At 41.5% G+C, this 26,631-nt stretch overlaps 2 protein-coding genes across 5 annotated transcripts in view; one reads left to right on the plus strand and one right to left on the minus strand.

The window, feature by feature from the left end:
* CEP70 (centrosomal protein 70) overlaps positions 1-19,768 on the minus strand; it is a 162,087-nt gene extending 142,319 nt beyond the window's left edge. For 2 of the 3 annotated variants that reach the window (XM_077130247.1, XM_077130246.1), the window contains exons 1-2: positions 19,688-19,733; positions 9,316-9,405 (exon numbers count right to left, since the gene is read on the minus strand). The gene's annotated coding sequence lies outside the window, so the exon portion shown is untranslated. Of the gene's footprint in view, positions 1-9,315; positions 9,406-19,687 lie in introns of all 3 variants that reach the window. The other variant, XM_077130245.1, reaches the window with a different exon arrangement.
* Positions 11,423-26,631, plus strand: part of FAIM (Fas apoptotic inhibitory molecule) — a 30,508-nt gene continuing 15,299 nt past the window's right edge. The window contains exons 1-3 of one of the 2 annotated variants that reach the window (XM_077130248.1): positions 11,423-11,527; positions 17,664-17,773; positions 26,319-26,451. In XM_077130248.1, the coding sequence (XP_076986363.1) occupies positions 26,341-26,451 (111 nt within the window). In that variant the 5' untranslated portion in view covers positions 11,423-11,527; positions 17,664-17,773; positions 26,319-26,340. Of the gene's footprint in view, positions 11,528-17,663; positions 17,774-19,727; positions 19,809-26,318; positions 26,452-26,631 lie in introns of those variants that run through there. The other variant, XM_077130249.1, reaches the window with a different exon arrangement.

The following is a 26,631-nucleotide window of genomic DNA, read 5'->3' on the forward strand; positions in this document are numbered from 1 at the left end:
TAGTATATAGTGTCCTTCTTTGTCTCTTTTAACTGTTTTACATTTGAAGTCTAACTTGTTGGATATTAGTATAGCCACTCCTGCTATTTTCTGGTTGTTATTTGCATGAAATATCTTTTCCCAACCTTTCACTTTCAACCTATGCTTATCTTTGGGTCTAAGATGTGTTTCCTGTAGACAGCATATAGAAGGATCCTGTTTTTTAATCCATTCTGCCAATCTATGTCTTTTGATTGGGGAATTCAGTCCATTAACATTTAGTGTTATTACTGTTTGGATAATATTTTCCTCTGCCATTTTGCCTTTTGTATTATATATATCATATCTGACTTTCCTTCTTTCTACACTCTTCTCCATACCTCTCTCTTCTGTCTTTTCGGTTCTGACTCTAGTGCTCCCTTTAGTATTTCTTGCAGAGCGGGTCTCTTGGTCACAAATTCTCTCAGTGACTTTTTGTCTGAGAATGTTTTAATTTCTCCCTCATTTTTGAAGGACAATTTTGCTGGATATAGGAGTCTTGGTTGGCAGTTTTTCTCTTTTAGTAATTTAAATATATCATCCCACTGTCTTCTAGCCTCCATGGTTTCTGCTGAGAAATCTACACATAGTCTTATTGGGTTTCCCTTGTATGTGATGGATTGTTTTTCTCTTGCTGCTTTCAAGATCCTCTCTTTCTCTTTGACCTCTGACATTCTAACTAGTAAGTGTCTTGGAGAATGCCTATTTGGGTCTAATCTCTTTGGGGTGCACTGCACTTCTTGGATCTGTAATTTTAGGTCTTTCATAAGGGTTGGGAAATTTTCAGTGAAAATTTCTTCCATTAGTTTTTCTCCTCGTTTTCCCTTCTCTTCTCCTTCTGGGACACCCACAACACGTATATTTGTGCGGTTCATATTGTCCTTGAGTTCCCTGATACCCTGTTCAAATTTTTCCATTCTTTTCCCGATAGTTTCTGTTTGTTTTTGGAATTCAGATGTTCCATCCTCCAAATCACTTATTCTATCTTCTGTCTCTTTGAATCTATCATTGTAGGTATCCATTGTTTTTTCTATCTTTTCTACTTTGTCCTTCACTTCCATAAGTTCTGTGATTTGTTTTTTTCAGTTTTTCTATTTCTTCTTTATGTTCAGCCCATGTCTTCTTCATGTCCTCCCTCAATTTATCGATTTCGTTTTTGAAGAGGTTTTCCATTTCTGTTCGTATATTTAGCATTAGTTGTCTCAGCTCCTGTATCTCATTTGAACTATTGGTTTGTTCCTTTGACTGGGCCATATTTTCAATTATTTGAGCGTGATCCGTTATCTTCTGTTGGCGTCTGCGCATTTAGACAGATTTCCCTGGGTATTGGATCCAAAAGTTTGGAAGATTTTTCTGTGAAATCTCTGGGTTCTGTTTTTCTTATCCTGCCCAGTAGGTGGCGCTCGTGGCACACGTTTGTCTGCGGGTCCCACCAGTAAAAGGTGCTGTGGGACCTTAAACTTTGGAAAACTCTCGCCGTCCGGGGGGTTCGCTAGTCCAAGCGGCTTGAGCCGGCCCGGGGTCCGAACGCAGGGAGGGTTGCTGGTCGCCGCAGCCCGGGAAAGAGCCCGTCCGAATTTCCTAGTCGGCCCTGGGCGACAAGCGTGGCGGGAGGGCGCCAGCGGCAGCGGCCCACCCGGGAGAGTGCACGTTCCCCGGGAGTCACGGGTTTGGAAGGGGCCTTCCCCCACCCGTCACCGTTCTCCGCGGCCTGGGGCTTTCCGATCCAATTCTCTCAGTTGGTCCAGGGGGCTGCGCGTGGTGTGGGCGCCAGCCGCCTTGGTTTCAGGGGACCGCCTCTCCAATTCTCCCAGCTGGCCCGGGAAGGGGGAAGGGAGTAACTCCGGCCGCTTCCCGCCCCGCCCGGTGAGGCCCGTGCGCCTCGGCGATCTCACCCGAGCCGCTTCTCTCAGCCAGCCAGCCGTTCCAGGATGGGGTACGCTGTCTTTTTTATCTCTGTTGTGGCTTTGGGCGCTTTCTGTATCGTTTCTACTCCCCTAGTAGCTGTCCTGGGGAAGAAACTAAGATCCGCGCGTCTTACTAAGCCGCCATCTTCCAGGAAGTCCTCCCCCTCATTTTTGAAGGACAGTTTTGCTAGATATAGAATTCTTGGTGTGCAATTTTTATCATTTAGTATATTAAATATATCATCCCACTGTCTTCTTGCCTCCATGGTTTCTGCTGCGAAATCTATGCATAGTCTTATTGGGCTTTCTTTGTATATGATGGATTGTTTTTCTCTTGCTGCTTTCAAGATTCTTTCTCTCTGACATATGACATTATGATTAGTAAGTGTCTTGGAGTACGTCTATTTGGATCTATTCTCTTTGGGGTACGCTGCACTTCTTGGATCTATAATTTTAAGTCTTTCATAAGAGTTGGGAAATTTTCAGTGATAATTTCCTCCATTAGTTTTTCTCCTTCTTTTCCTTTTTCTTCTCCTTCTGGGACACCCACAACACGTATATTCATGCGCTTCATGTTGTCATTCAATTCCTTGAGTCCCTGCTCATATTTTTCCATTCTTTTCCCTATATTTTCTTTTGCTTGTCGGATTTCAGATGTCCCGTCCTCCAGTTCACTAATCCTATCTTCTGCCTCTTGAAATCTGATATTGTAGGTTTCCATTGTTTTTTTATCTTGATACTGTGCCTTTCATTCCCATAAGTTTTGTGATTTGTTTTTTCAGACATTTCATTTCTTCTTTTTGTTCATTCCTTGCCTTCTTTATATCCTCTCTCAATTCATTTATTTGATTTTTGATGAGGTTTTCCATGTCTGTTTGAACATTCTGAATTAATTGTTTCAACTCCTCTATCTCATTTGAATTGTTGATGTGTTCCTTTGACTGGGCCATATCTTCAATTTTCCTAGTGTGATTCATTATTTTTTGCTGGTGTCTAGGCATTTAATTACCCTAATTAGTTTATTCTGGAGATTGTTTTCACTTTTTTTTCCCTAGGATTTTCTTGCTGGATGACAATGTTGTCTATCTGTTCTTTGACATTCAGTTCAGCTTATTCTAGTCCTCTAGCTTAGGTTTTGTTTAATAGATCAGAATTTCTCAGTTCTTGTTTTTTTTGTTTCTTGCCCTGCCTGTATGGTGGCTTTCTCCTACCCTTTAGGAGGGTCTACTTAGGTATTACAGACCTCAGTCAGATTTTCCCAGACCAAACTGTTCTCCTCTCAGGAGGAAAGAGTCAACTGTGTCAGTTTTCCCTGAGGGTGAGACAAAGCAGATTAAAAGGTTAAAGTCCTATGAAGTCTCTGGATTCTGCATTTTTCCTACCCTGCCCAGTATGTGGAGCTTTTCTACCTGCAGGTCCCACCAGCATAAGGTTATGCGGTGCCTTTAACTTCAGCAGACTCTCCCTGCTGGGGGTGTAGTGAAGACAGAGGAGAGGTTGTAGGTTGGCTTTAATCACTTCCCTTTTCCAGAACCTAGGGACTGAATTCCTTGAGGGAGGGATTCCACCTGAGCTGGGCCCCATCTCTCTCCTGGGGAAGGCACAGGCTCCAGACAAGCTCTCAAACAAGTCTGTTTCTACCTATGCCTGGGGCAGTGGAGCCCAAGAAGCCCTGCAGCTGTATCCAAACAGTAATCAATCCATAGAAACACAACCACAAAAGAGAAAAAGAAAAATCCTTTTCAGAGCAGGACCCCATTCCTCAGGTTTGCCAATCAAGAGCTTAAATTGGTACACGGCTCTGTGTATCTCCAGGTCCTATATGCCCCCTCCTTTCCTGCAGGGCCCAGACTTTTTCATATCCCAAAAAAATCTGTTTTTTTTTTTCTTTTTTCTTTTTCTGTGAGTCTGTACCAGGGCAAAAACCAGCGACCTCCACTTTTACTCACAGTTCAGCTGAGCTGGGGGCCTATTTTTAGTAGGCTGAATTTGTTAATTAATTCCACAACTGGCATTTGGTTGTGCGCAGCCCCTGCTACTGGTAAAGTCTCTTTCCTTTCCCCTTGTGAAGCAGCCTGTGGGGAGGGGCGCTAGCAACTGCAGCTTGAGGAATTCACGGTTCTGGGGGTGATCGCAGCTGGTCTAGTTGGTCCAGACTGGGTACGCTGTCTGGTCACTGACGTGGCCCCAGCAGTTGTTCTGTACTGTTTCTGGCTATTTATTAGCTGCTCTGGAGGACGAACTAAATCCCATACCTTGCTAAGCTGTCATCTTGGTTCCTGAAATTATCTAAAGCATCTTTCTGACCACAATGGGATGAAGCTGGAAATCAATAACAAGCAGAAAACAGGAAAATCCACAAAATACAGAGAGATTAAATAACATACTCTTAATCAATGGGTCAAAGAGACCATAAGAGAAATCAGTAAATAGCTTGAGATAAATGAAAAACAAGAACACATCACAACTTATGGGACACAGAGAAGGCAGTGCTCAGAGGAAAGTTTATATCCCTAAATGTTTACATTAAAACAGAAGAAAGAGTTCAAATCAAAGACCTAACCAAAGATCGAGAGGAACTGGAAAAAGAATAACAAACCAAACCCAAAGCAAGCAGAAGGAAAGAAATAACAAAGATTTCTGTGGTATATACATACGATGGAATATTATGCAGCTTTAAGACAGAATAAACTTATGAAGTATGTAACAACATGGATGGACCTTGAGAACATTATGCTGAGTGAGACTAGCCAAAAACTAAAGAACAGATACTGTATGGTCTCACTGATATGAACCGACATTAGTGAATAAACTTGGAATATTTTGTTGGTAACAGAGACCATCAGGAGATAGAAATAGGGTAAGATATTGGGTAATTGGAGCTGAAGGGATACAGATTGTGCAACAGGATTGAATATAAAGCCTCAGAAATGGACAGCACAATACTACCTAACTGTAATACAATTATGTTAAAACACTGAATGAAGCTGCACGTGAGAATGATAGAGGGAGGAGGGCTGGGGACATAAATGAAATCAGAAAGAATGATGGTAAAGATCGAGATGGTATAATCTAGGAATTCCTAGAGTGTATAATAATAGTGAAATGTACAATGTACAAATTTTAAAAATGTTTTTGCATGAGGAAGAACAAAGGAATGTCATTATTGCACGGTGCTGAAAATAGATGATAATTAATACTTTAAAATGTCACCTTATGTGTGAGACTAAAGCAAAAAATGTTTGTTACATAATTTATATTTTGACTAGAGCATTTCCTAATATAACTCATGTAGATAGTTTGATTGAATGTCATAAGTACTTGGAATCTCAGGTAGGACATGAGATTTTGTTGGTTTGTTCAGAGTGATGCCCCGATGAATCCCAGAGTGATTTGATCAGTGACTGGAAAAGTATTTGCAAGCCCCCTTCGGGGAATGGTGAGAGTGGGGAGAAATTCAACTTCCCCAAGTTGAATTCTTGATATTCTCACAAGCAGTGTGGACAACCAAACCTATAAGCTGAGCCCCCAGTCTTGGGGTTTGTTCATATGAAACTTAACCCAACAAAGGATAGGTCAAGTCTACTTAAAATTTAGGCCTAAGAGTCATCCCCAGAGAGCCTCTTTTGTTGCTCAGACGTGGCCTCTCTCTCCAGCCAACACAACAAGCAATCTCACCACCCTCCCCCTCTCTGCTTGGGACATGACTCCCAGGTGTGTGGACCTTCCTGGCAACGTGGGACAGAGATCCTGGATTGAGCTGAGACTCAGCATCAAGGGACTGAGAAAAACCCTAGAATGAGCTGAGAATTAACATCAAGGGATTGAAAGAACCTTCTCGACCAAAGGGGGAAGAGTGAAATGAGACTAGTGTCGATGGCTGAGAGATTCCAAACAGAGTTGAGAGGTTATCCTGGAGGTTATTCTTATGCATTAAGTAGGTATCACCTTGTTGTTCAAGATGTAGTGGAAAGGCTGGAGGGAACTGCCTGAAAATGTAGTGCTGTGTTCCAGTTGCCATGTGTTTTTTTTTTTTACATGGGCAGGCACCGGGAATCGAACCCAGGTCCTCAGGCATGGCAGGCAAGCACTCTTACCTGCTGAGCCACTGTGGCCCGCCCAGCCATGATGATTGAACAATGATATAGCTTTCACAATGAGACTCTGTGAATGTGAAAACCTTGTGTCTGATGCTCCTTTTAGCTACTATATCAACAGAAGAGTAGAACATATGGAACAAAAATAAATAATAGGGGGAACAAATGTCAAACTAAATTTAGTTTGAAATGCTAGTGGTAAATGAAAGCGAGGGGTAAGGGGTATGGTATGTATAATCTTTTTTTTTCTCTGTTATTGTTTTATTTCTTTTTCTGTTGTCTTTTTATTTCTTTTTCTAAATCAATGCAAATGTTCTAAGAAATGATGAATATGCAACTATGTGATGATATTAAGAATTACTGATTGTATATGTAGAATGGAATGATATCTTAATGTTTTGTTTGTTAATTTTTTTTAATTAATAAAAAAAGTTAAAAAAAAAAAAAAAAGAAAGTATCAGGTATATGTAAGCTCATAGAGACAGAAATTACAGTACAGTTTACCAGGGGTGGGAAGGCAGGGGAATGGGGATTTAATGCATAATATTATAGGGTTTCTATCTGGAGAGGTAAGAAAGTTTTAGTAATGGAAAGTGGTGAGAGTACCATAATATCATGAATGTGATTGATTCCATTGGGATTGGTTGAGATGGAAAGTTTGTGTGGTATATATGACCCCACAATTAAAAACATTTTTAAAAGTGAGCAACTAAAGAGACAATGACAAAAACGATACATGATTGTATTTGGGATTTAACAAGGGAGGAGAAAAGGCTCAAAGGGGCATTATATTGAGACATATGAAAATATCAGAATATAGATTGTAAACTTTATATTAATATTAAATTTCTTAACTTGATAATTGCACTTAGGTGATCACATAATGAACATCCTTGTTATTAGGAAATGTATGTGGCAGTATTGAGTGTTCAACCTACACTGAAGTGTTCAGAAAATAGATAAAAAGAAATGGCAAAACCTTAAAATTAAGACTAAATATCTAGGGGTGGGGGTGGGGTTAAGAGTATGTTTGAGTTCTCTGTATGGAGTTTGTTTTATTTTTGTAACTGCCCTGTAAGTTTGAAAGTATTTTAAACTTAAGTTTTTAAAAAAACTGTTAAACGGGAAAAAGGACACTGTTTATTGATAAAAGGTTCAATTCATCATCAAGACAACAAGTATAAATATATATGTACCTAGCAACAGAGTCTCAAAATAAATAAAACAAACATTGGCAGATTTGAAGGGAGAAAGAGATCATTTTATATTAATAGTAGGAGACTTCAATAAAGGATAGAACATTTAGATAGTAAGGTAAATAATGAAATAGATGACTTGAACAATACTATAAACAAAACAGACCTAATAGTCACATATAGAATTCTTCACCCTAAAACAGCAGAATACACATTCTTCTCAAGTACAAATGGACCCTTCTCTAGGACAGACAATATGTTAGGTCCCACATCAAGTCACAAATTTAAAAATACTGAAAACATACAAAATATCTTCCCCAACCACAGTGGAATGATGCTAGAAATCAATAACAGAGGAAGAAGTGGAAAATTCACAAGTATGTGGAAATTAAGCAGTATACTCTTAACCAATGAGTGAAAGAAGAAATCACAAGGGAATTTAGGAAATATCTTGAGAGAAATCAAACGAAAACTTATAAGATGCAACAAAGGCAGTACTCATAGGGAAATTTATTCTGTAAATGCTTACATTAAAAAAGGAAATCTCAAATCAGTAACATAACCTCATTCTTGGAAGAAAAAGGAAATAAGCACACTAACACTCAAAGCAATCAGAAAGAAATAATAAAGATTAGAACAGAGAAAAATGAAATAGAGAATTAAAAAACAGGAACAATAAAACCAAAAGTTGGTTTTTTGAAAAAAGTTAATAAAATTGACAAATCTTTCACTAGACTGAAGAGAGAGAATGCAAATTAAAATTAAAAACAAAAGGGGGGAAAAATAAAAAAAAAAAGAAGAAAAAATAAAAAAGGGGGGGGAGACATTACTACCAATCTTACAGAAATAAAAAACACAATATAAGAGGATAATATGAACAACTATACACAATAAATTAGATAACCTAGATGAAATGGACACAAATAACTTAAACTAACTCAATAATTAATTGAAGATCTCAAGAGACAAATAAGAAGAGAGACTGAATTAGTAATCAAAAACCTCCCAAAAGGAAAAGTTTAGGTCCAGATGGCTTCATCAGTGAATTTTACTAACTATGCAAGAAAAATCACCAATTTCCCTCTTGAAAGCAAATGACTCAAACAGAATTTGTACAGCAATGCTCATAGCAGTATTATACACAATAGTCAAAAGGTGGAAGCAACACAAGTGTCCATCAACAGATGAATGGATAAACAATATGTAATATATCTGTAAGAGGAATATTACACAGTCATAATAAGGAATGAAGTTCAGACAGAAGCTACAACATGGATGTTTCAACATAAGCCAGACAGAAAAGAACACATACTGTATTTTTCTACATTGTATGATTATATAAATAGAACATGCAAATTCATAGAAAGAAAGTACATTACAGCTTATTACTGGCAGTCAGGGGCAGGGGGGAATGAGGAGTTAATGTCTAATTTGTGCAGGGTTTCTGTCTGTGGTGATGCAAAAGATTTGTTCACAGATGGTTGTGAGGGTAGCATAACTTTGTGAATGTGATTAACTCCATTGAATTGTATGCTTAGTCATGGTTAAGATAGGAATTTTTATGTTGTATACATGTTACCCCAATTTTTTTTAAGTGGGAAAAATTCATTTTACAATAAAAATATTTTTGCAAATAACAACAACAAAAAAAGAAGTACAAGAAATGCAAACCAAAGGAAAGCTGGTGTAATTCTGTTAGCCAGAATGCCTGGGTTCAAATCACAGACTCTCCATCCCAGCCAAAAAAAGTTAGTATCTCTGTGTCTCAGTTTTATCACCATAAAATGAGGATGATAAAAGTATGTAACTCATAAGGTTATCGGGAAGATAGGAGAAGAACATAGATCACAGCCTTTGTTCTATGAACAAAGAAAGACTGAGGTCGTAATTAGAATTGGTGCTACCTTAAGTAGGTACTCACCTCCCTAGGGGTTCGCTTCCTTAACTGAGTGTGAAATATCCCTTCTGTGATGGGATTATGATGAGGTTAAAAGGAAATATATGTAATGTACCTAGTACAGCATTCAGTGATTATTAGATCCTTTCCATGACTAAGGCTCCCAACACGTAGAAAGTCATCTTCACAATCGGACATACCTCAGACACAGCAGCTTCCTCCTGCAAAAACTTTTCACCTGCTCATTGAAGTTGATCTCGATGAAATGATGTTTGAAACTTGATCTTCATCTAGGTTCCAAAAAGATAAACAAAACAAAATCTTGAAATATTCAACCTCCTAGTAAGAATGGTCTTGTGTTACACCAACAGCAGGTAACTGTAGTACTAGTTAACCACTGAACTAAACCTGGGACAAGCGAAACAATATTAGCTTTCATAGCTCACCAACATGTGCTTTCTCCCATCCTTATTTCCCCTTCTATCTTGTCCTCTTTGTTGAACTACTCAGCTGGGTATCTAGCCTACCATACATGGTTAAAAGATTGGCTTTCTGACCTTTGGATTCAAAAGTAGTACACTTTGCAAGGGTTCTAAAAGGAAGCACTTCTGAGACAGACTAACTACCCCTGAACACATATAGCAAAGGCAGTAAGAAAACTAATCAAGGCACTTAGAAAACTCTCATTTCCACCTATCACCAACCCCTCCTTTTTAGAGATCCATGCGCAAAATGAATGTTAAGAGTCCTTTTCCTTACATTGGGATGTAACAGGACACAAGTCTGGAACTCTCAAAGTCACAGGAAGAGAATAAATGCTTCCCAAGGCTAAGGCAGAAACTATTAGTCTCATCACATATTCAGAGTTAGGCTTTGCAAATGTGGCTGTAGAGGACTGGAGTTGGTTTGTATATAGCATAGATAGCCAAGCTTAGAGAAGCAAAACAGCTGTATCTTCTGGAAGTGGTATCCCAGGAATCCTTTATTTATAGGTTTGAAACCTCTGCAACATGCACCAAATATTAAATTTTAATTATTTCCCACTAGTTTTGAGGGGGGAGTGGAGGGATTTGGAAATAACAAGCCATGGCCATTAAATGTTCTTTCTCAAATAAGTCACAGCGAAATCCCTGGAAGTACATATTTCACATGACTGCAATAAATGGAGCATATGCTTTCAAATTAAATGTAAAATCTCTATTCCAGAAATATGCCAATTTGCTGCTTAATGTTGCTAAGTGAGAAATGAATCTACAGCAAATAAGAAAATGGAGTTAGGATTGAATGTCATCTCGGGCAAATTGGTCTGCCCCAGGAGAGGTCATACAAAGGATGGAACAGCCTCTACCCCCACGAAGCAGCAGCTGTCCGGGTAAATCCCAGCCAGCCACCTTCCCCCTAAAGGTGTGTGTGTGGGGGGGGCGGGAGGGTGCGGGTCCGCTCGACACCATGAAAAGTAAAAAATCAATGCACTGAATTGAAGCCAGTATGGTTAAGGACAGCACAATGTTTAATATTATTTTGGTTAGAAAGAAAAAAAAAATGACAATAGAAACTGTCGCTCTCTGCGTTCCGGGTCTGAGCCTCCGACAGTCCCACCTCCTTCCCTCATAAAGCCCGGGACCCCTGAATCTGGAATGGGCTTGACCACCCTGAGAATGGGGTACTCAGCCCCTCCGCCTATTTCCCTCCCCTCCGCCTCGATTCTTCACTAGCCGAGCAGCTGTCTCCGACACCCTCATACTGGAAACCAGTGTCGACGCTTGGGGATGGAGTAATTACATACAAACTTATCCAAATTCTGGCCTATGCCAGGTATCATTTCAAGTTTAACACTCACGGCTTATTTAACCCTCACAACCACCACCTAAGGCCAGAATTACTAGCGCCGTTAAACAAATGAAAAAACTGAGGCGGTAAGAAGGCTGAAGACCAACGGGCTGCGGACCAAGTTTGTCGGCTCCCCAAACCCTTATATGCCGATTTTCCACTAGTGCGAAACGGCCCCAGGCGGCTCCAGTCAGGCCCGGGTGAGGCCGATTCCGAGGGCGCTTCAGGGAGCGGCTCCCCACCCGCGCCACTGCGACCCCGGAGCGCCGCTCACCTTTCTCACACGCCGCCTCTCTCCAGCAGCCCGGCCAGCCCGGGCCGGTTCCCCGCCCCCGGCCCCGCCTCCGCGACCGTTACCACCGCCCTGGAAGGCCGGCCAATCGAGCCCGAGGGCCTGGAAGCCTCGGCCCAGCCTCCGCGCGCAGCGAGCGATTCTCTCGGGCGGCATAGGGAGGCTGGCTCCGCAGATAGGGCGGGGCTCGGCGTACGCGGACGTAGAGAGCGCGCGGGCCTCGTCCTGCGCACGCGCCTTCGACCCTCCGGTTCGCAGGTGCTGGCACCTACGTGGATCCTCGCATACCGGTACGACCTCAGAAATGTTCGTTTGAGACCTGCTCTCTTTCCCCCCTGCCTCCCCTAGGCACCCCTCCCAACCCTTCACCTCCCCCCATGACTGCGAGCCCTTGCTGCCAGGACCTGTCTGAACTCTGCTGTGCCTGACATGTGGAGGCCCTTAGTATGTTTATTAACATTTCACCTTCCGGTTCAACATTTTCCAATTCCCTACATCGGGGAAGGCCCTACATAGGGCTCAGAAATGCTCAAGTGGCTGGCTGGAGATGCTCAGTTCTAGAGAAAAGCATGCGCTGAAATTAAGTATGATAGGCGTTATCAGAGAAGGTTGTGCAAGGCGAAAGAGGGCATGAGAAGGAAAGAGTGACTGCCTAAGGTGGTGGCCAGAGGCCTTCCTAGAGCAGTAGGCTCAACCCTGGCTGCACATTAGAATCACCCGGGAAGCCTCGAAAAATCTCGAGGCCCAGGTCCCCGACCAATTAACTCAGAATCTCCGAGATAGGACTCGGGCATCAATGGTTGTAAAACTTCCCAGGTGATTTCCAGTGTACAGCCAAGATTAAGAACAGCAAACCTAGGAGGATGCTTAAGAATGATTCTGAACAGGTGAATAATAGTTTCCTAGCTATAAGGGGAGGAAATGTAATTTAGACAAAATTCTTGTGCAAATTATATAAGGTGACTCCAAATCACTTTAGTATAATGCCTAGCTTACTAATAGCTCAGTAAACTTTACTATTTTTTTTCAATTATTTTTGTTATAATTAAACTTGAGCCCTTTTGGCATAGGTCAATATCCTCTCCCCAGAAACCACAAACCTAGATTCCAAAGCAGTGACAAATATGAAACATTCTGAGGGCTTCCCAAAGAAGCTGAGGGGTATGTTGCATCATCAGAGCAGACAGAGGCCAAAGGGAGGAAGGCCTTGTGAAATTTGCTAAGAAGCCGTGACTGTCCAGGAGGTGATGGGAAACCACCATTGACAGATTTTTTTTTTAATATTTTTTGTGAAATTATATATTTTAAAAAAAGCAACAATTTTCAAAGTACACTCCAACAAGCAGCTTCAGAACAGATTTCATAGTTTGGTATGGGTTACATTCCACAGTTTCAGGTTTTCCTTCTAGCTGCTCCAAAATACTGGAGGCTAAAAGAAATATCAGTATAGTGATTCAGCAGTCATACTCATTTATTACATACTATCTTCTCTGTTATAACTCCTTCTCCTTTGATCTTTCTCCCATTCTGTAAGGATCTTTGGGCTATGTCCTTTTCAACTTTTTCATGTTGAAAAGCGGTGTCAATAAATATAGGATAGGGGGATGTAGTAGGTTGATATTCTTGGAGAGGCTGGGTTAAAGGGCTTGTCTAGCTTAGGAACACTCTGGATGGGTTTCAGAATAGTAAATTTAGTGCATTAATTTTGTAGAGCCTCAGAGCCCTAAGTATTCTTTAGAGTTAATGGGCATGATGTTGGTTAGGGTTTGGCAAATTGTGGCAATTAACAATATCTAGCTGAAGCTGTGTAAGAGTAGCCTTCAGAATAGGTCTCAACTCTATTAGAACTCTCTTAGCCACTGATATCTTGTTTTGTTACATTTCTTTTTCCCCTTTTGGTCTGGAAGGCATTATCGATCCTACAGAGCCAGGGCAAGGTTCATCCCTGGGAGTCATGTCCACATTTATTGACAGGTTTCAAAAAGGGGTATAATATAAGATATTTTTGTTTTGGCATCTGAAAGCCTAATTATCTTGCACTCTAATATACAGATAAAAACAGCTAACACTGTACAAATATGATTGCTGCTTTTTCCACAAAAGGAAATCAGTTCAATCCTGTTTAATTCTCAGATTAATTAAACTCAGAGTCTATAGCTAAGGTCCTGGTCCAGCATTTTCAAAAACTCAAAAGGTGTTAAACAATTTAAAAAATTCCTAATTAACAATCAGTCTCTACAAACCTGGAGGGAAGGCTGCCTAGAATCTCATCTGTCCACCTCTGTCATTGCATCTCATGGCCACACGGTGTCACTGTTGAGAACCCACTTTTTTCCCCGTTGGTCAATTGATGGAGGTGTGTGGCAGATGCAGGTCCCACCTTGCCCAACAGAGATGACATCAGCCACGGGCCTCCCTCACAGTGGGGTCCCAGGATCACAGCTCTTAGGGTTCAATACTCAGCCTTACTCCAGGCAACCTGGACCACTGTGAGTTTGTCTCTGAGTCTACCCCATGCAAACAAAGCCCTGTTCTTTCTATCCCTGTGTATTTACGTTAGCAATAGTTGGCAGATTTTCATTTCCAACTCCAAAAACACAAAGTTTTCTCTGCTTCCAGGAAATTGGGTGACTTCCCCCTCTTCTGAGTGTAGCTACTTTCATTGTGGCCAAGAGGCTAAATACCCTAGGTTACAACACATTGGGCTGCAAATAATAGAAAACCTATTCAAACTGTCTTTGATTATGTCAAATAACGGGAAATCCAGTGGCAGAGTAGACTTGTTGGTTTGTGAATTCAGTGGTTCAGCAAGTTATCCAGTTGCTATTAGTCTCTCTGCTCTGCTATAGAATGATAAGCTTTGAATTCATACTAATGTGATTTCTAGCTAGCTACGAGGAGCGATAGGACAATGTGCTTTCTGTTCCATCTAAAATCTTTCCTTCAGATTTATTGAGCCAGTTAGGTCACACACAGACACGCTTCCTGCCTCCAGATCAATAACTGTCTGGGAAATGTACAGATGGCTTAAGCTTGGGATTCAGAAGGGAAAGAGGTTACCATAATTGGAATTGGGCAGGGAGTTGGTGGTCCCTGAGTCACAGGTTTCAAGGCAGAAACACAGCTACTTGAATGAAACCAGAGTCCTGTAAGGGAGGGAAGAGAATGGATGACCAACAGTAGGGCATGAGAAGGCCAATTACTCCCTATTTCCTAAAATAAAGCCTCCCTCCCATCAGCTCCTGAATTTTGTTGTGGCAAATGGAGGGGAGGAAGTTCTATTAGCACCACCCTTCAAAGGAATTCCCTTCTAATAGACAACCAGAGCCTTTCCAGCATCTCTCTTTACTAAAGAAGGAAAAGACCCTGCATAAAAGTTCAGTCTTTAGCTTGGCATCCTTCTGTGCTGATCTCACAAGTTCTCTATGTGCCTTGGCCACCCACCATAAGTTCCAATGATTTTAAACACTCATTTAACATTCAGTCATTTCCTGCGATTTATTGAACACTTGTTATTACCAGGGCTTAAACTAGATGCTGAGTTTATAGTGGTAGGAAAATAAGACATGGTTCCTGCCCTCATGGAACTTAAAGTTTGTCTAGTGGGGGGAGAGAAGTATAAAACAAACACAAATAAGTATATAATTTAAGTGTCATGAGGGACGGGAACAGGAGGTTGTGAGTAAGGCCTCTTTGAGGAAGTGATGTTTAAGCTAAGCCCTGAAGCATGACATCATTTCAGCTTTCTTTTATCTATGCTTTGAATTTTTAGTGTGAATTACAGTCTTCATTAGCAATTAAAACAGATCTTTTAACTTCTAAACTGACTCAAATCTTCTCTTGGGTTTTTCTCTCTATAAGGGGTAGAACAAAAACAAATAGTAGTTGGTGATGAATTCTTGAAACTTCTTCCACTCACAAAGCTTTTAGATTTACAATCCTTTGTTATGCTAGAATTTGAATTCCTTGAGGGGCATAAACCACATCTTAGTAAACTTCATCCAGCACCTAGCATAGTCCCTGGCACACAGTAGGTACATGAAAACAGTGTTGAATTGCATGGTTAAATCTGAGCCACAGATTTATAAGGGGGCAGAGCAAGGAGGGCAGAATTCATCTTCAGGAGTCATTTTTCAATGTGAAGGACAATAAGCAAACTGGTCAGGCAAATATATTAATGAAAAATGCACAAATCTGTACAGAATAACAATAGTTAATATTAATTGAACACTTACAACACAACAGGCACAGTGCTAAGCATTTTCATTTTCTAACTGGTTGACTTTATACAACCACCTTACTATAAGTGCTGCTGTTATCTTTGGTTTATAAATGAACAAGTTGGAAATGGAAGCCAAGAATAATGACTTGCCAAGTTCATACAGTTAGTATGTGACCGAGCCAGGGTCTGAACCTGGCATTGAGGCTCCAAAGTCCACATTGTCAACCTCTTAGCCATCCTACCTCCCACAATGGGCATCTCTTCTACCACCACATTGGTGTATGTTCTTATTACAATTTGTAATTTTTTAATCTGTGTATTAGTTATCTATTGCTGCATAACAAATTAACCCAAAACACAGCAGCTCAAAAACAAAAGTTTATGACCTCAAAGTTTGCTGAATCCAGGAGTGGCTTAGCTGGATGGGTCTGGACAGGATCTTTGATGCTGCTGCAGTCAGCCTGTTGGCAAGGGCTACAGTCATCTCAAGGCTCAACTGGGGCCAAGAATTCACTTCCAAACCCACTCATTAGCAGGCCTCAGTTCCTTGTCAAGTGGGCCTCTCCAGAGGCTGCCTGAGGGTCCTCATGACACTACAACTTCCCACAGAGCAATAATCCAAGAGAGGTGTGCAAGTACCTAAGACAGAAGCTGTGGTCTTTATGACCTAATCTTGGACATGAGATAAAATCAGTTCTGCCATATGCTATGGATCATATAGACCAATAACCCTGGGTAAAAGTGGGAGAGAATTATACAGGATGTGAATACCAGGAAGTGGGGATCATTGGGGACCATCTTGGAGGCTGGCTACCCGAGTCTGCTCATTGTTTGTGACTGCTTCTTCCGCTAGAATGCAGCCTTGCTCAGTGGGGAGAAATCTTTAGTGCTGTTTATTGTTGCATCCCCTGGCACAGTGCCTGCCGTATAACAAATAGATGGTCAATAAATCTTGAATATAATGGTAATACAAATGCCAAAGGATGAATTGCCATTCATCCTGTCTCAGTCTCAGTTAAATTCCAAGCTACCATTCACAGTACACTTAAATAAAATTTAAAAACAGGACTATATCATTCCCATGAACATCTACTTGTGTATATGAAATTATAGAAATTGGTCTTGGAAGGAAAACACACCATCAGGGAAGCAATGGCCTTTGGGGAGAAGAGAGTAATGGAACTAGGGTTAAGGTCAAATAGAACTTTAATCTGCAATGTTTTCTTTATTAAAATTTTTTGAAACAATATTTAATGACGATCAATACTGGGTGGCAAGACAGGTATTAGTCTCCGTATTTTTTTGGTATCTTTAATGTTTCTCAGAATAAAATAAAGACGATTTAAAAAAATAGTTTTGTTCAATTGGAACATGAGTCTGAATTGTCCTCCTTACAAATCCCACTTTCAAGATAACAGATCAAAATCTGGTCTCTCCTGGTGTTGTCCAGGTTTTCGTGTCTGAAGCTCCACATTGAGGCCTGGCTGTGCTGCTGCTTTACTTTCTGTTTGTGTAGACTGAGCAGGGACTCCCTGTACTCAGGACGATGTCTGAGCAGCAGCAGCCCGGCCAGCAGCAGGAGACCACAGTTTCTGGCGCTGGTTCTGACACGCGACCCTCTGAGGCTGGCCCAGCAGCCAGAATATCTGGGTCCTGGGTTGGTTTCTAAAGCACTGATCCTCCTCCTTTAACACATGCCCAGTAGTTATGCTGGACCAGGACTGGAAGGGCCCATGGAAAAATTTATAGGTAAAGATGTATGCAACTTTTCTTTTTGGGGGGGTATCCATTAATGCTGAGAAGTTAGTTCAGAAAATCTGTCACTGCATTAACCATTTCTTTTACAAAAGGAGGCCCAGTGAAAACAAGGGCAACTGTGAGTGAAAGTGTTTTTTCAGCTGCCCTCTTAAATTAGCGGTGTCCTAAGGGCAAGCTGGGGGGGCACCATGTATGAGGTTCGAGTAGCATCTTCCTGGGGAACAAAAAAGCACAATCAGAGAGTAAGAATAAAGTCAAATGCAGGATTAGCCTAAATGAATAAATTTCTTATTCAAGTTCAAAACTTTCACAGTGGTTTTGTTCAGGCTTTCTTTCCATTACAGTTGTGACAGGTAGCCAGTGACTGTTCCTAATTCAGATGTCCTCAGCCCAGAGAATGAGTAGGGGAAAACTCAGCCAAAAGTGGTATGTTCCTCCAATTCCAGGTATCCCAGAAACCAAACCCAAAGAGGAAACAGTGGCACAAAACAAACCCGCTGAGGACTCACAGCCTGCCTTTCTGACTGTTGGTGCAGACTCAGGTGCACCTACACAGGTAAGCTGAACTCTCCTGCACTCCACAGACTAGTATTTTTCTTCCAGTGCAATAAATACTTAACTAATAACAGGCCCTGTAAACCTGAACTTTTCAAATCCCATAGGCCTGGTCCTGAAACTTGTGAAGGGCTTTGGGGGTGCTCTGTAAAATGGGGGTAAACATATTAGAGGGCTGTTGTGAAAATTAGAAACAATGATATACAAGGCACATATATCAAGCGCTTAATGCACCTATAGGTCTTATAAAAGACACCCAGATTCATGGGGTGCATGGGTGGTTCAGCTGTAAAATGCTTGCCTTCCAGGTGGGAGACCCTGGTTCAAATCCCGGACCATACGGTCCCACCCCCATCCCAAAAAAAGATACCCAGATTCCTCAGGTTTTATAAGAAAATATGACCCTTCATTAAACAATATCTGAGCTGGTCAGTGACCAGGGTTTCCTAGTCTTAGCCCAACGACTCAGGGTTGTTTCTCAGAAGAGTTAATGATTAGGAAAAGAGAAATTAGAAATATGTCTTCGGCAGCCTTGATCCATCTCTGGAAATTTCCACTCTGTGATCTTTTTATCTTTCCCCCCAATTCATTCTTTAAACAATCATTTCTTGAAAATTCTCTATTCAAAGAGAAAATACAAATATGAAAAGTTTTAGTCCTCAGTCATTAATACAGGGTAGCAAAGGAGAAATCAGCGCTGGCCAAGTAGAATCCCTATAAAAATTTGCTTAAGAATTTAGTCATTACTTTGCAAACTGGCTAATCGAACCAATTGGTGGATCCCTCCTGTCACTCAACTCCCCCTTCTCTCACCTATTTGCTTGGCACCTATATAAACCACATCCACCATGACAGTCCCAAAGGTGAAACAATCCTCTCCATTAACCTCAGGCTGTGAGAACTTACAATGGGGCCCTGCGACCACAAGCCCCCCAGATGGCTGGACCTTCAGAATCCCTTCATGCATGTCCAGTCGCATGCTGGACCCACTCTCCACAGGGCCCACTCCAAATCTCCACTGCTCCTTTCTGGTGGCCCACTCAACAACTCTCCTCACCCTCTACAAGTGACACTGTCTCCTTATTAAAATGAAAATCAGGGCCACCTAAAACCTCACCCAGGCCTGCTGTTCATTCATGCAGCAAGTATTTAGCAGAGCCTACCATGACCCTCCCCTGTGCAGGTGGGGGCAACCACGTGTGAGAGCCAAGCAGCCATGCTCTCTATCCTCATCGACGCCACTGTCTATCATTAAGTCACACATTAAGCAGAAATTACACAAACAGGTATACCCTGAAAGGGACTAGGAAGAATTCCAAGTACTGCAAGTTTTAGGGGCTGGGATAGATTTTCTTAAGAAATTACATCTTTAGAGGAATCGCAACAAAATGGAAGTTAAGCGGGGAAAGAGACGGGGAGGAGCGTCCCGGCAGAGTGAAGAGCAGCTGCGGAGACCCTGGGGTGACAAGGATGGAGCAGCTTTTGAGGATCTTTAGAAGCCACGTGGGCATGAGCTAGCTCGCACAAGTCCACCTTAAGTAGTTTCGGCTTTTAAACTGAAGAAACAACAGGGGTCCATAAAAAGGTTTTAAGGAGCGAATTCCATCCAGGATCGGGTTTCCCTGCCTTAAAGGGAAACCTGACAGCCCTGGCGGGTCTGTTTTGCCCCAGAGGCAGCCCAGGGTCCCGCTCAGGCCTGGCACACGGCTGGCTCCTGCACTACCTGTTGGCAGGCCGACTGGATTCGCTGCGGACCCGGGCCCTGTTTGGGTTGGGGACTGGAGAAGGGCCTGTGCCGGGAGGGCGAAGCCGGGGGTGGGGGCGCGGGCGGTCGCGCGGGGCGGAGGGGGCGGTCTGCGCTGCGCGTCCCGGGGGACCTGGAGCGCGACAAACGGTCGGCGCCTTTGGGACTCACCGTCCGCCGAGCTTTCGGCCTGGGCGCGCGCTGCGTCTAGTGCTCGGCGAGGGAGGAGGCCGCGCGGCCCAAGCGGCGCTGTCGGACCCACCGCGGTGCTCGGCGCAGCCCACGGCGTCAGGTGAGCCGGGCGGGGAGCGGGCCCCAGACCCGGGCGGGTCCGCTGCGGCGGCGGCCAGGGCCCGGCGGCGGGCGGGTATCCCGGAGCAGCAGGCGTCGTCCACGCGGGGGCCGGCGAGCCCCTGCCGGAGAGGCGCGGGCCGCGTGGAGTGTCCGGGCGCCCTGGGTCAGCCCCGCCGAGGCCCCGGGCGCCCCCGGCTGCCCGCTCCCTGGGGGCGGAGGCGCGGCGAGGCCGGCCCTGCCCGAGTGGCCCTGCCCGGGGCCGGCCCAGCCTCTGGCCTCTTAGCTCAGACTTTGATGCTTGTCGCCGTGAAAGAGTGGAGCGGACAGCTCAGGGGACAAGCTCCGCGGCGGAACTCCTGCTTCCCCGCGGCGACGCGGTAGACCTTAAGGGGCTTTTCCTTGCAGCGCGTTTTCCCCGTCAGCTGAGCAGTTTGTTCTTGCAGAACCTGGGTGGCTTCTCTCACCGCTGCATGGCGCACGGCCACCCTGGTGTGACTGCTCTCCGCACCCTTTCACGGGGGTGCTGCTGGGCGCTCGTGGGGGCCAGCTGGACGCCGCGGCCCGCCCGGGGCCGTCGGGTTTGTGGAGGGACTGGCCCGCGGCCTCCCTAATGGAGTCGCTGAGGGTGAACGAACAGGTGTTTTTCCATTTTCAGCTATTAAAAAAAAGGAAAAGAAAAGCAGTTCGTTGAGCACTGTTCCCTGCTTTTTGTTTAATTTATAGCATGATTATTTATTTAGAATGACTCCGTCATAAATCTTAAGGCGTACATTGCAAAATGGCCCTAAGAAAAAAATATTCCCGGATCTGCACATCTGGTAGCATTTGGGAATACCTGGTCCAAGGAGCTTGCGGCCGGCTTGGTTGGAGGGCCTTAGTTTTCTCAGAATGAAAAATCACTGAGCATCCCCTCGTGACTAACTGGCCTTACCCGGAGCTGTTCCTGAAAAGGGAACTGAACATTTTTATCAGTGACTTTTTTTTTTAACTGCCTTAGGTTTATCTTGGACAAACCACTGCAGCCCCAGTACAGTTAAACCTAAGTCAAGGTAAAATTCAGGGTAGGGTGGATAAGCAGTGGAAACGGCTCAGTGGTTGAAATGCTGCTCCAAAACAGGGGTATTGGGTTATGCAGGAAAGGGATTTTTTAAAATTATGCAGATGGGTAAGTAGACATTGAAAAAGCTTTCTTTGAAGACATATGAAAAGTTTCAAGTAACATCTTCCCCATCAGTGAAAGCAATTTGTTTTTCCATCCTCTTCATATATGTTTTTAAATCTGTTTCCTAAAATAGAGGGGGAAATTGTGGTTTATAATTTTCCTATTTGGTCACATACCTGAAAATTAAGCATATGAATACGAGCTAAAAAATGATAGTGGATTAATCCATTTCCCCTAGTTTTAAACCAAAGCCTACCCTGGCTGTCCTGCAGGTTTGGCTGGAATAGAACCTTCTGTAGGCTCCTTCTTGTGATCCTCCGTTGGTTTCCCAGAGCCTGCGTCTGTTTCCTCTGAGCTCCGTGCCTAGGACATAAATGTCCAATAACTATCACTATGCTGGATGAATTTAAAATATGACCTGTGCTTTTAAATCGGATTTGTAACTCACAACTCTTTGTGCAACTTTTAATAGGTATTTCTCAATATTCATATGACTATAGTAGAAATCAAGGACAAGGAGAGTTGTGATCATCCCTTCCCTATAGGTATAATAATCACATTCAGCAAACTTCAGGGCAGGGCATCTGGTCCTTGTGGTGACTGAAAACTAATTGAAGCGAATACATTCGTTAGGGACAGAGGCTTATTTTCAAATCACTGACAGCACCTAGTATAGTGTTTTTTAATAGTGGGCTCAAATAAATGTTTGTTGACTGGGAAAAACTGAATACTGGATATTTACTGTAAGGAAACTGGTTGTGAAAGTACACCTCCCTTGAGTAAATAGGCAGAGCATAGCTGCTCCTTCAAATCATACAAAACCGTTTTTTAAAGGGTGTGGTTGGTTGGCTTTGCAGTGCTTTCAGGACACTAAGTAGGCATTTAGTAACTATTTTTGAATGAGTGGATTATATTTTGCTCAGGTAGATAGTTATTCATGTATTGATTCATGCAGGCCATCCAGAGAAGTTGCCAGTTATAGAGGATTTAAGGTACCTTTTTTTCTGAAGACACTCTCAAAAATGAAAACTCAGTAGATGGCTCAAAGTATTTTAAAATCTAAGTAAATATTGATCTCTGTGCTTTAGTGCCTGTTGAGGTTTTGGAATAATTATTCATATTCATATTATTCACATTTACTTTGTTTCAGACCTTTAGCCTAAATCTCAATTTTATCTCAAGTTTCACTAAAAGACTCACCGCATTCTTTTATATGCATTTGATGCTGACCAATGATTTTTAATTTTCCCCCTCATTTGAGTAGCCAAAAAACACATCAGTCTTTTAATCATTTACCTTTATGGCTATTAAGAATGTGTTGTACATGGGCTCCCCTACTTATGATCCAGTGGAGCAATTCCAAGTAAATTTAAAAGTGCTCAGTATTTTAGAGGATATATATACAGTTTGAAATGAAATATGTGAAGTGACAGAGGTCACAAAACCAGCAAAACTTCTGCAATAAGAGAGAAGACCAAAAGCAAAAGGCAGAGTTCATTTTGTACATTTTCCCCATACAATTAATGAAATTTATTGGTAGGGGATATTCGGATATTCTTTATGGTGAGATTATGTGGACATTTTTTTTGCTCCATACACATTATTGGGACCTCAACAGCCTTGTTAGGGAGCTGGATAAATAGTAAAAGCTAGGTCTCTGTGGTTGGGGGTGACATTTGGAGGGATGTCTTATTACTTTGATTTTCCCATAATGAGGGAGCGGGCTGGGAGTAGATGATCTCATAGAGTTTTTTTTTTTTTTTCTTGTAAAGCTGAAAATTGTGTAACTAATATTTTGATTGTGGCTGTTGTAAAATAGTGCTCACTTTAATCCTTGTATAGAAATCACTTTTTTTCAGCCAATCTCTGCCCTTGAAATGGTACAAAATTTGGAGCATTGCTGCCTTTTAGTGATTTTTTTTTTTTGCATGGGCTGGTACCGGGAATCAAACCCAGGTCTCCGGCATGGCAGGCGAGAACCCTGCCACTGAGCCACCACTGCTTGCCCATGACTGCTGCCTTTTATAAGCCAAATATGCTATTAAGGTTCTCAGGAATAATTATGAAAATATTTTAGTCTTTTTCTTAAAATAGCAGATAACATGAACAAGAAAAATTGAAATATTACTGGCTACATTAAAGCAACCTTTTCTTATTTAAATGGGTCTATAGAAAAACAAGCAAGGAGAGTAACATAATTGTGTAATTTTCCTGTGAATGTGTGTGTAAGAAGAACATTGCTTTTGATATATACAGTATTCTAAGCAGCGTTGGATTCCACCAACCTTTCCTCTGACCATTGCATGTAGTTCTCACCTATAGTGTCCACTAGCAATTATTGGAAAATGAAAAATTACTATCTTTTAGATAAATAACTTCAATATGTTGATAGTTTAGGGAAAACTTTTTTTAAAAATGTGTTCTTGATTTCTAATCTTACTTCCAATTTGATTGCATGTTATCTTTTATACATCTATATGAAAAGTTATTATAATTAGGATGGTACCATGCCATATCTTAGTGTGATTTAGTAATATTTGAAGTGTCTTATAGTGGAAAGCTGGGCAATTCTTTTAGGTTTGTATGCCGCATCACTGAACTTTCTAGTGTCTTTGAAAGTTGTAGAGGAAAACTTGAATGATATCTCCAAGCCTACTTTGATTTACAAAGGATGCCTTATCAAAATTTACATTAATTTGCTTGGCTTACTCTATTGCTATATATTCTCCTTGCTTTTATCATTATAGGACACCCTCCACTTTTCGTAGAGATATGTAGGGTTTCTTAAAACTAGATAAATCCACAAATTTGTACCATGGTAATAAGAAAAAGAGGGATTTATTTTAGGTACAGTGTTTTTAATCTACCTCATGTTCTTTTAAAAATTCTTAGCCTTTCTATGCCTTTTAAATTGCTGCTTCTTTAATATGTTTTTAACAACTGGTTGCTTCTAGCAGTTTCCAACCAAAGACAATTTGCATAATCTCATTTTTAACCAAGAGATTCCTTGGGCAACTTTTGCAAGGCGCTTAAGGAGAGAGCTGGGCTAGGGGCAGACCTGGGAAGCAAAGAAGAGTTGAACCTATTGTAGGGGTGGAACTGTTAATCCCAAATCTTCAAACATGGAAGGTTTCTTGTCCACATATGTGTGTGCATCTGATTTTAGCAAAACACAATTAGCACTGCAATTCAATTACTGTTTAGTTAATTGCACATGAATATTGGGCTCCAGTTCTGTCCTGGGCCTTGCTAGCCACATAACTTGTAGATTCATTATTGGCACCGGTAATTAAGTGGATTGCATGGGCCTATGCCTTTCACACTCAGAAAGTGAACTAGCATATCCCTGGCTGTTACCTGCAAACTCAACGTTTCTTCCAAGTTATCTTTAAAAAAGGAAAAAATTTAAAATATATTCCACCATAATATAGCCTTCTAAAATTAAAATAATGATTGAATTTTAAATTGGTTACCATTGTGTAACATTGATGCTTCCAGAAGATGCATCATGTTTATCTTTATCTTGGAGTTTTATGTATTCCCTGACCTGCTGCCTCATACCCTTGGGGCCTCTTGAACCTCCATTTGAGAAACTTGGGACCAAGAGGATCTCTTAGGTCTCTTCCAGCTCCCGTTTGCTATAATACTTGAAATGAACTCTAGACAGATTTAAGAAATAAATCCATAGTGGAAAAACATGATTGGCCAATTTGCAAGATTTGACTTTTTGTCAGCATATGAGAGATTGCAATTCTACTATATTTAAAAACTGTTTCCCCAGAACCTGCATGCAGTTTAAGAGATGGATTACAAAACTCTTTACAGATATCGTCTTTGTTGCTCTCAATCTTTCTTTGCTGCAATTCTGTTTTCTTTCCTGGCTGCTAATTGGATTAAAGGCTGTTTTGCCAACCATGGCATCTGGAGATGACAGTCCTATCTTTGAAGATGATGAAAGGTAAATGTCTTGTATTGCAATAAAACTAGCCTTTGAAAGACTCAGGATTGTAATAGTCATTCAGAAGAGTTATTTATCCAGGCTGCTCTGATAAGGACATATATTTTTTCGATGCAGAGTGCATGGTTCTGCTTTCCCTGCAGTTTGGAGCAGGGGCAGTAAATCCCTGGCTGCAGGCAGCCACCACTAGCACATGTCCTTTCCCACAGGACCTGGCCGTGATGTCCCCTGATCATCACAGAGTTCCTGGCAGGCACTTCAAAATGATAAAAATCCACTTACCATCTCTGATTTAGAGCATACATATAGAGGGGATTATAGTATATGAAGAGTAGGATGTGGTTAAGAGAACAGGCTCTGAGAAGAATCTTAAATTTAAATCCCAACTCTGTCACTTACCATCACTGTGACTTTAGGTGAGCCCTTAGGGTCTCTCAGCTTCAGCTCCCCTCTGTGAAACAGGGATAATGGTAGTACCCACTTCATGGTGAGGATTCCATGAGTTAGTACATATGAAGCTCTTACAGAAGTGATTGGCATCGCCTTCCATGTGGGAGACCCGGGTTCGATTCCCGGACCATGTACCCCAAAACAAAATTAAAAAAAAGAAAAGTGACTGGCACACAGTTAGCACTTGGCTCTGATAATTATTACTGTAATCAGTGTTACAATTGATTGTAATCAATGTCTCCAAACTAAAAATCGATACCTTAAAGTAATGTAAAAAATGTGTTTAAATTGTGCCAGAAATTTTTAACAAGCCAGACTCCTTTAATTTTTTTAGACAAGGTTTCCTGTCATAATGCCAATTACTATTTTTCATAATATTTTTTGCATCATTGTCATCTCTATTATAAGACATTTCTATGACAGCTCATTTTCTCAGTCTTAGTATATTTAAGTTAGAAATCTTTCTATTAAAGCAAACCTCTGGTTATTAGTTTATATGGAAAGATTGGAGAGGTCTTGTTTAGGAGTGATTGTGTCTGAAAAAAAGTGAAATCAAATACTGTGCTTTATAAATGGGGTGGGAGAGGGAGACTAGAGTATTTTACTGACCTTTTGAAGCACTGTTCTGTAGCCACGCCTGTAATACTATCAAGGATAGACTGATAAATTCTTAATCCTATTAATATTAAGGTGACTTTGTTTGGAATTATTGGCCTGTATACCCATATAGAGCAGTTTGTGTCTTAAAGAAAGAGTAAAAAGAGACAAAATAGTTTTATGTTTGAGTATTTTCAGTAGAATTTCTTAGATAATATCACTTTTAACATTTTGTTATTTTAGGGGTATTTAAAATCTGATATTTTCATCTTGGAAGGATTGATTGATGATTTCTGTTAGTGTTTTTCACATATTATAACTGCTCTGTTTTATTCTCTTAGCCCTTCTTCTCGCCTGGAAAAAATGGCAGATCTCGTAGCTGTTTGGGATGTTGCTTTAAGTGATGGAATCCACAAGATTGAATTTGAACATGGGACCACATCAGGCAAACGCGTGGTGTATGTAGATGGGAAGGTAGGAAAACATGTTGTTTTTTTTTGTAAAATAGGGTACACAAAGAAGCCTTTTTATTAATGTAGCGCTTCATATGTGGATTCAGGGCTTTTTTCTTAAAATCATTATCTTTATGTTTTTTGCCTATAGAATTTTTCTGTACAAAGTAAACTAATAATACTTATAGAATTCATACAATAT

Source organism: Tamandua tetradactyla, chromosome 15 (genome assembly GCF_023851605.1).
Source record: "Tamandua tetradactyla isolate mTamTet1 chromosome 15, mTamTet1.pri, whole genome shotgun sequence".
Taxonomy (NCBI): Eukaryota; Metazoa; Chordata; class Mammalia; order Pilosa; family Myrmecophagidae; genus Tamandua; species Tamandua tetradactyla.